Consider the following 12,200-nt stretch of genomic DNA (forward strand, 5'->3'; position numbering starts at 1 on the left):
TCCCCTTCATCCCCAGAGTTAAGAGTGTCTTTCAAAAGACTTTTCTGTATTTTCTTCGGCAATGATAAACAGCAGTTTGAGAGGCTAGCCTTAGGATATAATATTTTAAAAATAAAGTTCCTTACCCGTCCAACTTCAACTAAATTTGTAACCATCACAACACAAGCTGACTGTTCCTGCCATATCATTCTCCAGAAATCGTACACTGTTTCATGGACTGGACCTGGAAAAAAAACATTTAGCACTGTGTAATAAAACTACTACCTGACTGAACACTAAAAACAAAATCTTTTAGCACAGGCATTTGATATGCAGAAAGTTATTTGCTCAGATATGAAAGGATCTAACAATCCCTACAGAATTGCAGCATTATATTGATGACGTTGTTAAACCATAATGTTATTCATAATCGAGGCAGAAGCGTCTCAATTTAACCAAATTACCACTTGAAAGATATTAAAGTGTAAGTGCTCATACACTGTAGTAGCTACTCAGACAGTATGATAGAAGCCATATGTGGATATAATTTTTTAGTTTTGTTTTAACACTTGTTAATTAAGGTGGTTGTAAATTCTAGTGTAGAAACTACACAAACATTTGATTGAGGACACAAACACTTGCTTCTACTTATGTTTGATCGTAGGCTGTAGCCGAGGTCTAAATATAATAGGCAACAAATGTTTGTGTCCTGAATGGACAATAATTTATAACTGTATTAATTAATGTATTAAAACACAACCAAACATTCAGGTGCAAACATAATCGATAAAGGTAGGTAGGCATATATAGATTCCATTAGAGCCTAAAGAAAAGGACTTTGGACTGAAATATGACAAAAACTTATGGGCCAAATTGTTAAACAGGTTTCCATTTAGTCTCTAATTTTGCAGGTACATTCAACTACAAGTACAAATTATTAGATTCAGACATCTAATTACTTGATTTGAGACCATAATTGGGCAGCAACATGACAAAATCATATTATTTATGCCTGCAATTGGTTGCAAATGCATAACTAGAGGCAGTCTTTAAAATGTGGCCCTATACTATGAAATGGAAACAATTTAGTCAAATCTGTTTACTTTTCTACAACTTGCATAGCTTCACCTGAGGTGTGAAGTGATTGATTTATACAGAAAATGGAAGCCTCCTCCTCTCCTGTCCTTTTCCTTCCAGAGTGTTGATTTTGGAAGACTTTCCTCACTTCTTTCTGCTAAGAGCCTCACTGGTCAAAGCTCCCCAGGAGAGACAGCCCATCTTTGGTCTCAGCTTGCCAAAAAACTGCTACAATGGTGGTAACTATGTCATTATTTACCCCAGCAATACTGGTCTTGGACCAATACCACACAGCTTCATAACATATAGTACTATGAGAAGACAAACACCTAAGATAGGCTGAAATTTTCCTTTTCTTTCAGCCCTTCCCTGACTCACCTTCAAATTGAAAATGACTGTAGTAACTATTAACTACACTTATATGGGAAAAAAGTAATAGGAGTTGCATTAATTTGTTGCACTAAATATTGAGTAAGTTAATTTATGCATGCTCCATGTAGGCAAATTATATTAGATTGCGGTAGCACAGAAGGATAAACAGTGGCTGCTGCAAACTATACACTACATACCAAATCTGTTCCATTTTTATATCGTACATAAAAGGGCAGAGTCCACTGATTGTTATGGAGCAGGTTTGCTGGGTGACATTGCTCTGGAAGATTCTTACCTTGGGTTGCAATGTAGTGACTTGGTCTTTGATAGCCCTAAAACAGAAAAATAAGTTGGTTTCTATACTTTAATACCAACCAGAGCAAGCTAGGGAGGGGGAAATGAAGGCATAATGGACTGTAAGACAGCTTAGCTATAGAAAACCTTTTCAGAACAGACTAGTAGCTAAGAACTGTATATAGGTCAGGGGCGGCTTCGTCAGCCCAGGCAAGTGAGGCACAGCCTGATCAAGAATTCCCAAAAAGTACAAAACACATTTTGCATATTCTTTTTTAAAAAATTGATAAATATATACAGATTTAAGGACAAATTATGATTTGATTTAAATGTCACAACTCTCTCTCTCCCCAGTGGCGAAATGCAGTACCAGAAAGTTTGAGGGACATAGTCCTGTTCAGATCTTGGTATAGCTAATTGTGCTTCAGGAAGCTGCCTTGTTATCATGGCAATTTACCACACCAAGAAGTCACTTTTTAAAGGCGTTGCTATGGTAATCACTGCTTGGTGAGGCCACGGGCAGGATTGTAGCAGTTAGGCCCAGGAAGCAGGGAGTTTGCAGGGGACAGGCCCTCTGGCTTCTTGCACACACGGACCCCACTCCTCCCCACCCCCCGCCTCCTCCCCCACAGGGTGAGCTCAGAGTGTGTGAGAGAACCTGCTGCTGAGCCCTGCAGCCTACTTCATGTTCCACCACCCCATGCAAGCTGGGTAGCAGTGGCAGTGGAGGCAGGTTCAGCTCCCAAATCTGCCTGCTGTTTCTTCACTATCAATAAGGTAACCTTTATTTCTACCGCGGGGTAGAAATAACTATTTTGTGATTTGTGCCTCACCTGTCAAAAAAGTCAAGAGTCGCCACTGAATAGCTCATAACAAACAGATCAATTAAGTCTGAAAAGGTTCAAATGGTAACAAATAAAATGGAAAAATTAACATTGGACCTGAGCATACTTGTATTGTAACAGTAAAAATTAGCTTAGTCAGGTCACTAGGGTTATTAATTAGCCCTTTTTTGACACCCCCTTTCTCTGCTGAGCGCATCGGGCGGCTTATTTTAAATTTAGTGAAAATGGTCTTTGCCTTCACATTACCAAAAGTGATTAGTCCTTGTTGCTATAAGCAATGAAACGAGAATATAATTTTCATTTTCTTATCAAAATAATTTTAATTACAAATGCACAAAAATGTCTATTAGAGCCATACATAATAATAACGGAACATTCTAATGTTAGAGCTGGACAATGTGTGTGTGCGTAGAATGAATGCCCTGCTGCATTTGGATACAAGAGAATGTTTTGCAAAATGTTTTCAATATTATACAGAGTGTGTGCCTGTGTATTATATTGCACATGATACACACACATGTATATACACACACACATATACAGAAACAAAACCTGTACAACTGAACCCTTCCAGCTAGCTGGCTAAGTTCTAGTGCTTGCTTGTCTGCATATCATTAATCAACTGTCAATTATTAGCATGTGAACTGCAAGATGAATGGATCCTGTACTAAATTAACTCGTAAAAAACTTATTCAGGCTGGTACTAGTAATAAGGTAGAAAGATCAGGGTTGTAGGAAGGAACTAAATTTAGTAGAGCTAGTATGAGAGGAAGTGGTATAAGTGATGTGATATTCTGTGAGAATGTGAGAGAAATAACTATAGCTATTTGCTGGGTTATAGTCTTACTAAGCCAACAGGGTCAAACATTTATTAGAGGAATCATGGATCTTTATACTCCTTGTATCCCCTTGTTGCCACTAAACTGACAGATTTTCACATATCCATGCAATTTGAACCGTCTCTCTGAGAACTGTTTAATCATCCTTGCCAACGATTGATTACCTTCCTTTGCAGCTCATAAAAATCCTTCTGAACAGCATTTTATTTGTGTTTTTAGAATGGACTGGCTTACTCAGTATTCTTAAAAAACACCCCAGGAAGGACAATCCAATCCCCCATGAGGTTTTAATACCCAGCTCCCACTTCAAATTACGCAAGTTTAACACAGTGCTGTACTCTCTTTATGGACTGTGTTTTCAGGAATAAGTAAAAAATATTTTCAGCAAAGAGCCAATGTAAGTTTGTGGTCTTCCTCCTTGGTTATGATGAGATGGTGTTTTTGTCTACATGGGATAACAATACCTCTGAGAAACGGAATTTATCACAAATCAGGGGAAACATTTTGTGGAAATCCTTTGTCAAAATATCTCTGGTCCTACACATCACAGTAGCGGAGATAAGAAATTCAGTGCTATATGTGTAGCAGAAACTTTATATCCTAGAAAGTCTCACGTTTTACAAACCACCACTGGAAGGGAAAAGAGTTAGTGTGGTGCTACATATAAAAAAAGTTGAGAAAAATACAGCTCTTTAAAACACACCCAGTAAGTACTCTGGGTGATAGTTTTACAGGTCTTTCATTCATCCATATTATTTGTCCTCCCACCCTCTTTTTTCTCAAGGTTTCGGTTAAACAAGGTTATATTTTCTGGACCAATATACATGGCAGAGATCTCTCAAGATTCCTGTTCCTTTGAACTCCTGACAAAATGTGGAAATTCAAATTTGAAAAAAGATGTACAGTAGAAATCAAGAAACTTATACTACATTTCTAAAATACTATAAATATATATGTTTGTGTATATACTGTATAATATCCAATTGTCACCAGAAGATCAAATATTAATTACATATTCAGCTTGATGACTATTGCCCTTAAGGAAATAAATAAGGCTATCCTCCCCAACTCCTTTCCAAGCCATCTATTAGAAACACCACTTTGATACATTTTCAGAACCACTACTTTACAGCATACTATCCAGCTTCTCACATAAAAATGGGAGGGGAAAATAAAAGCTAGTAACCAAAACCATCCAAAATAAAATTTAAGTTAACAGCAACTTTTCTTAAAGAGAAAGTTTATCCGGTTTATGTAACTATACCTAGAACTATGTTAACAGTCTAAGCCATCTCTTTAACACAGGTACATACATAAAGTATTTACACAAAAGAAAATGGAAAAAAAAAGAACAGATATTACATGAGGTAAATTAAATGAAGCATGCGTTGATATCTAGTAATAAAAAAAAAAGTAAAGTAATTAAGAACAATGTCTATAGCAAATATTTACACTAGGATGCTGTTATTCACATATAGTGGTACTTACATCCCTGTACAGCCAAATCTACAGCCCAAACCAAAGTCAGATGTGAAAGAAAGCACAACAATGTCAGTGAGTACTGGGACGTAGAACAAGGAAAGTGTACATTTTGTTCTTAATAAAAAAAAAAGCTTTCAATAATTTTGTAGGCACAACATGCAAAAAGTTTCACACACAGAAACTAGCAAGGTGAAAGGGAGAAATTCATGCAACCACTTACATCTATATAGTTTGCATTAATGTAATCTGAAGAAGGATCATCCTCAACAGGTTGCAAAATCACTCTGGAGTGGTCATCTGTAAATTTAATACGAGAAAAAAAATAGGTAATAGAAGTTCCTTCAGACCTGGCTTGAATATAAATATGAAATAAATGGCAGGCAACTGTAAATTACAATGATCTAGTGCACTGGAAAGGCTTCTGAGGAAACTACTAGTGCTTGACAATTTAAAATCTTTAAAACGGAGGGATTACCTCATAGTTACACAGAGAGGGGTCTTTTGTCTGAGGGTCTGAAAGCGTTTCACTACGGTTAAAAAGTTCCATTACCGCTGTGTACTTAGTAGGTATCACAATGATACATAAGGCAAATAGAGACAAAGAATCTGTGTGATTTGCCTGAAGTCACAAAAGAATTAGTGGCAGAGATGGTAAACTAGAAACCCAAAAAGTCCTGACTATGAGTCCTTTGCTCCCAGCGTCATGTAACTTCATATATAGCTCCTTAAAAAACTGCAATGTTCATATTAGCAACATGCTTTCAATCATTTAAATGTGATGAGTGGCATTATTACTGCATACACAATTCCCATATAAAATATTAATAAAATATGTTTACCCCGAGTTTGAATCTAAGACCTGGTCTACACCCCTTAGTGGCATATTTAAGCTTACCTAGCACACTCAATACTGGGGGTTAGGTGGACAGAAGAATTATTCTGTTGACCTAGCTACAGCATCTCAGGGAGGTGGATTACCTACACCAACGAGAGAAGCCCTCCCGTTGGAGTGGGTAGTGTGTACACTGAAGTGCTATAGTGGCGCAGCTGTTCCTCTGTAGCATTTTAAGTGTAGACATATTCTAAGCTATCAAAAGTATTATGTCTAAGGATTCGAGAGAGACAGGACTCTCTGCTCCAAGCCATCAATGTAAAACACACCTATGTTACACAACTGGGGTTCAGACACAATGGCTACAAGCAACAACAACAACAACAAAAAGAGCATATGGACAGTCTGATATACTTTTACCTGTAATACAATTATAGGTGAACAAAACTACAATTAATGTAACATTCAAAGGGATTTTGTTACTCTGTCACTCTCACATGTTTAATCTCCACATGCATTTTATGTACAAACATAAAATTAAACACACATTAGCCCTGAAGGGAAAGAATCTTTGACAATGGGACAAATTCTGAAGATAGCACTGTATTTCTGCCCTGATCAATAATGAGCATATGATTTTATAAGCAGATGTGCCACTGCATTTTTTATTTTTACTTTAAAAAGCTGTTCAATAAATACAGCAGTATATGACAATTAATATCAGCACAGTCAAACACTGACCGCAAGCCATCTAGAAACTTACATGCTATAATGTTTCCATATCGGTTCTTTGTTCTGTTTTGATCCTTTTTAGCAACATCCCAAGATGCTGACTGTCCCTCAAAGAAACTCTATTAAAAATAAAAATAGACAGATAACAAAATTAGTTTAGTAAAACCTATGTAATTTTTTAAAACAACATTGCTAAAGACATCTTTTTTAGGATAGCATGATTATGTCCTGACAGTTCTCTATCATAAAAGAATCTCAGCTTTGATTATCTGATCTGTCACCCACTAGCTTCCTTGATAGCAGAAGTAGAAATGTAGCTATAGGAAGAGGAAGAATCTCTCTCTCAGTGATCCCTACAGGCTCATGAATCAGTCAATGACTGATTTCCAAAGGGATTTCAAACCCAATCCTCCTGGCCCAAAATAGATGGAGCTATGATGGAGGCTTGATGGAGGGCTGGAAATGGATGGTCAAGTGCTCAGCAGTCTTCACAAGGTGGGGAGGAAGGAAAAGAAGAGGAATCCCAGATGAAATATACACAGACTGACCCTCCCTACTCTTATAATGTACCATGATATATTCAGACACCTACTGCCTGTTCCATAATTTTTCTTAGAATGGAGCAGGCATTACTCTTGAACACAGCAACCATGAAGACTCCTCCTAAAACTGTTGCTGTTCGAGCTCTTATTTTAAAGCTAAAACTTTAAAACTACTAGCAAAACATTTTCAAACTCCTCTCCATATTGTGAAGGGTGTAAAATAAAGGTTGCTATCTCAGCGATGGCAGATGAGACTTTTCTCTATGTTCTTTTCCATTGCCCACAACTTGTATTCCATGCTTCTATCTAATTGCTGAAGGCATGTGCCCCTACAGCTTCCTTTCTGGGTGTTGTGCTACCCCTATCTGGGAGATCAGCCACAGAAACAGAACAGTTACTATGGAAACAAACTTAAAAGCACATTCTCCACCACTGGCCCACGTAAGGGAAGGAGAGATGATGCAGGAGGCCATTCATCAGAAGTAGAAATCAGGGACTAAACTAGTCACTGCTCTTTGTGCACTATGGAAGCACAGCCCTAAAATGAAGCACGGTATAAGAAAACACTGACAAAGGGGAAAATACATGTAAGTGAAGAGGGGAAATGGCAGGGGTATGATAAAAACAGCTATTAAGTCTTGTTCTCCTATTAAATACATAAGTAGATGGTGCGGGGGAGGGCTCTAAATTTAATCAGCAAAGTTTACCAAGCAAGTGGAAACTGTTACATCATTTTAAATATAGTTGTAATTGTATGCAAACTAGGCTGTAACACTTTACTGGCTGTACTGTACATTCTAATCTCACAGAATCATCCCAGAGAATCCAAAGCCAGAGGTGGAAGAGAGCTATCTGTCCATCTGTACCCACCCTCCACCACCAGTGCTGGATTTTTCACTGTTGGACATGTCTAACGCTTAGTCCAGACTACTGTCATTTGGAATGTCTCAAGTAATAGAACTCCTCTCCCCACCTCATTCTGGGATTATCCCACTACTTAATACATCTCCCTGTCAAATTTTCTTTCATCTCATTACAATTAGTTTAATCCCTCTGCAACCAAGAGCCCTCATTGCAAACAAGATACTGTACTCACAAGGGGTTTTTCTGATAAGAATAATTCATAAATAAATCACATAAGTTCTACCTCATATTCCTCTTTAAAACCATAGCTATCAGATGTCTTCATGAGGTTAATATGTTGCAGCAAATCAGCTACTCTGATGGCCGGATGCAGCTGTCCAGTCTGGTAAGGGGACTCTGTTCCTTCACAAAGGTAGCGAGGGACATCCAGCAGGCGACTGGACTCGGCTGTCGCACTGTGATTCTCATCTGTGATTACAAAAGCCCAGAGAAGTAAGTAACATTTATTCTAACACTAGTGTATACACTTAAAATGAATCAACTACAGTAAAATTTTCAGCCTATTATTGAAACAGAGACTTACAGTTTCTCATCACTTTACCTTCCCCCAAAATTTCTGAGTGTGGAAGCCAGCACCTAGCACACTCAGAGTGTTAAATAAATTTGTTTATTTGATTGCAAACACACTGAAAAGATTGAGATTCTCTTTCCTGTAGAACAGAAGGTCTAAGGATACTTCATTAAAAACTACCTTTTTAGCTTTTTAATGGTCACTTTTTAGAAAACTTCACTTTCTCATTGTTATCCAAAATTTACACTTTTCTGAAACAGACTTATTTAATAAAAACAACAAAACTATGAAATAAGCAACATAATGAGGATAGCTCTTCTGTGCTCCCAGCTCACCATGGTTCTACATTGAGAATCAGTGAGTTCAGATCCCAGTTTAAAAAACAAACAACCTGACCCCACCAAACATTGTAGATTACAGATATATCGTTTGTTATTAAAAAATCTTCATATTAGGATTCAGCCTACTTAATCCATTTGGGAGGAAGAACCAACACATACAAAAGTGGAGACTTTAATACTATCATTGTGCCACCGATCCTTCAACTGAACAGCTGAGTTGTCATGTGCCCTGATGTCAGCTGGACACTCTCCATTTTAAGTAAAGAAAGAAATACTATTTATAAAATTAGTATGTAACAATCCTCTCTTCTTGAAGGACTCCAAAGCACTACTCAAACCTAAACTGATGTATGAACTCCATAAAGGGATCACTTCTTACACTGCTCACAAGGAGTCAACAACTTTTGTGAAACGCTAATAGCATACAGCAATTCTACTGACTGGTTAGCATAGGAAGTAAAGGTGAATACCACTTTCAAAATTCCAATTAAAATTACAGGTGGTATTTAGGAAGATAGAATGTAATACAGAAACCAGATTTTGGCTACTGGGCCACTCAAAGTATGTTGCTGCTGTTTTCATGTTTTCTTAGGCAAAAGCTGATTTATCATTCCAAGTCATTCCATCAGAGATCCCACACCCATATATGCTACTTTGCAATCAGTCTACTCCTGTCCCTTCCAAAGAACCAGCAGAAAGCCCTAGCAATATAGCCAGCATTTAAGGTCTAGACAGCATTTAAATATTCTCTACAATTCTGCCAACGGTGCACACAACTTGAATGCTGTATCAAATGCAATCTTAAAGTAAGTAACCTCGCTCGGTAAGCTGTTACACAAGAGTTGCTAATTTCAATACATTTATGCCTCATTAAACCCCCTAACAACATGAGTGACATGTACCAGTCACTTTTACTGTGGTATTATACATATTAAACCATACAGATTTCAAACATTCTCTTGATGTGCAGTTCTCTATAGTTTCTTCCAATATACTTACCAGTAATAGGCACTTTAACCCATTGAAGCAGCAAAAAAATAAAGAGTGAACAAGAACATAAGAAATTTATTTGAAGTCTGTATTAGATTAGAAAATGACTAAACGATAAATAGCAATAAAAGTTATGAGGCTTTATAATATTTAAAATGGTTTCTAAAATATAAGGGGTATATCATGCCATCAATTTTTAAGTAGAGCTCCCCACTGAATCCAATGGAACAGTATGGATCTATGAAAACCAAAATTATCAGAGTAACTTACTACTAGATAATGAATATAGAATGGAATGAGACACTAACATGCTGAAAACGAACTAAAAAAATCATTCATATGTCTAGTACCACTACAACCTAACACAACCTTTAGCCAACATAAGACTTATTTGCTATAGTTCTGGTCATATGAAAAACTGCTCATCTGTGAAAAACAAATGAAAAGTATGCTGAGATGTGAATACATACAGAAACTATTAAACTCTCCTTCAATTAACCCCTAGGGCCTCCTCTTCACAGTTATATGTCATAGTACAGTTTCAACAGATTTACCATTGGCTATCTACAAATTTGTTTCACCTAGATGAATTAGTAGTTTCAGTAGTTCTAAGTTACTGCAAATATAGTTGGGCATGGCCTACGTGAATAGTAAAAGCCTGAGATAATGTGTATTAGAAAAAAGCCTCCCAAAGAAACACATTAGGGAAAGTTCAATTTTTAAATACCACTCAACCAGTAAGTCTAATTTTGCTAACTTTTTAGTAGTAAAGCAGCCATAGTAACTGACTGAACTCTAATATCATTCATTAGATTATATCAAGTCAGAAAACGGGACACAAATTTTATTTTTCCACTGCATTTTTAAAACCATTTTCTAAAAAACAAAGTCCTTCAACATTGTTTGTTAAGCCAAAAAATAGAATAAAAAATAAAATAAAAAAATAAAACAATACAAAACAAAACCTCTTCAATTTTTGAAATAACTCCAAAGTCATCACTGCCTACGACTCAGGGGCATTTGAAAACTGTAATTACATAAAGGGTGGAAAGCACAAATCAAGATTTTATTAAATATCTAATATGCAGGAAAGATTAATCTCCCCTTCCTCCTAATTCTTTAGTTAGAAAATAGAGCTTGAGGTGCCATCTAATCATAATACAGGTTTTTGTTTTGTTTTTTCCCCCACCAGGTCCTAGCCTCACAGATCGATTCATCTGGATTAGTCCTAGTGCTACGGGGAGGTGAATACCTATAACATTTTATAATTGTTATCATTTTGCTCCTATTCACTTAGCACTCAGAGTAATTTTAAATGCAAGAATTAAATAAATGTCAATGCAAGAAAAAAAATTATTTCAACTTTAACTGAGCTGATAGACTGAGTACAGCGTTGAATATGCCTGCATTGTCTGATAATAGCTTGGCTACCTATTATGTAAAACAAGCAGCTTCAATACTGTATACAACATATTTGTTGTCAGAGCTATAAACCATGCAAGGAGATGAAATCCATGCAGGAACAGAGGATGAAGGACTAGGTCCTCACCTAACACAGCAGTCGGCACAAGTGGATCATTGGGCACTGCAGGAAAACAAAGCTCATGAAGAAATACATTACCCTCAATTAGTGTATTTTTAAGAAGAAAAACAACAACATGATAAAATGCACATTGAAATTCCCATTAATTTTGTTACAGCAAACAGAGACTGTATAATTCCAGTTTACTGGACATCATACATAACAGAGGGGAAAAGAGATCTCTTATGTGCAGTATATTTATATTAATAGCTAAAACAAAATAAACTTCAGCTGCATTAAATTAGGCAATGATGTTTCTATGTATAAGATACAAGCAGAAGAGATTCTTATTTGCAATGAAGTCAATTCAATAAGCTTTTATTCTTGGAAGGGACATGGTCCCTCACTAGTCTTTATTAGCAGTGACATAATAGTTCACTTTTACAGAACTATGCCTTTCCTTTTCAACCCAACCCATCCTTTAATATGCAACATTTACCCACATACCCCAATTCCAATAACAAAAAGGTGTTCCTTAAAAGCTTGACAATTATTTTAGAAAACTAAATAAATATTTGCAGTTAATAGCTTCATTATTTGCAGTACTCAAGGTATTTCCTATAGTAAGTACAGGGAAAAAACAAAGAAACGCTGCACATACTGACGTAACCACACCTTAGTTAAAACTGGCAGAATTTTACAGGCCCTGATTAGAGCTGTTGGGAGAAATGTATTCCATTTCATGGACGATTCTGATATTTCAAAATTTGATTTGTTCTGATTTGGAACGAGAACAAAAAAATTCAATTTTTTTTGCAAAATGGAATAAAGTCAGGGTCTTTGGGCAATCTGGCTGGTTGGCTGCTCCTAAGCTGCAGACCCTGGGCTTCCAGACTGGCTGCTGAGGAGCTGGGTGAG

General features: G+C 36.7%; 1 protein-coding gene across 11 annotated transcripts in view; it reads right to left on the bottom strand.

Annotated features, from left to right (window-relative positions):
* PTPRK (protein tyrosine phosphatase receptor type K) overlaps positions 1 to 12,200 on the bottom strand; it is a 656,446-nt gene that overhangs the window by 21,405 nt on the left and 622,841 nt on the right. For 6 of the 11 annotated variants that reach the window (XM_075063933.1, XM_075063924.1, XM_075063929.1 and 3 more), the window contains 6 exons: positions 8,142 to 8,326; positions 6,484 to 6,571; positions 5,109 to 5,185; positions 4,895 to 4,912; positions 1,724 to 1,760; positions 126 to 223 (listed from right to left, as the gene is read on the bottom strand). In XM_075063933.1, the coding sequence (XP_074920034.1) occupies positions 126 to 223; positions 1,724 to 1,760; positions 4,895 to 4,912; positions 5,109 to 5,185; positions 6,484 to 6,571; positions 8,142 to 8,326 (503 nt within the window). Of the gene's footprint in view, positions 1 to 125; positions 224 to 1,723; positions 1,761 to 4,894; positions 4,913 to 5,108; positions 5,186 to 6,483; positions 6,572 to 8,141; positions 8,327 to 9,769; positions 9,782 to 11,309; positions 11,346 to 12,200 lie in introns of all 11 variants that reach the window. The other 5 variants (XM_075063932.1, XM_075063930.1, XM_075063928.1 and 2 more) reach the window with 2 other exon arrangements.

The sequence above is a fragment of the Chelonoidis abingdonii genome, chromosome 3 (assembly GCF_003597395.2).
Source record: "Chelonoidis abingdonii isolate Lonesome George chromosome 3, CheloAbing_2.0, whole genome shotgun sequence".
NCBI classification, from domain to species: domain Eukaryota; kingdom Metazoa; phylum Chordata; order Testudines; family Testudinidae; genus Chelonoidis; species Chelonoidis abingdonii.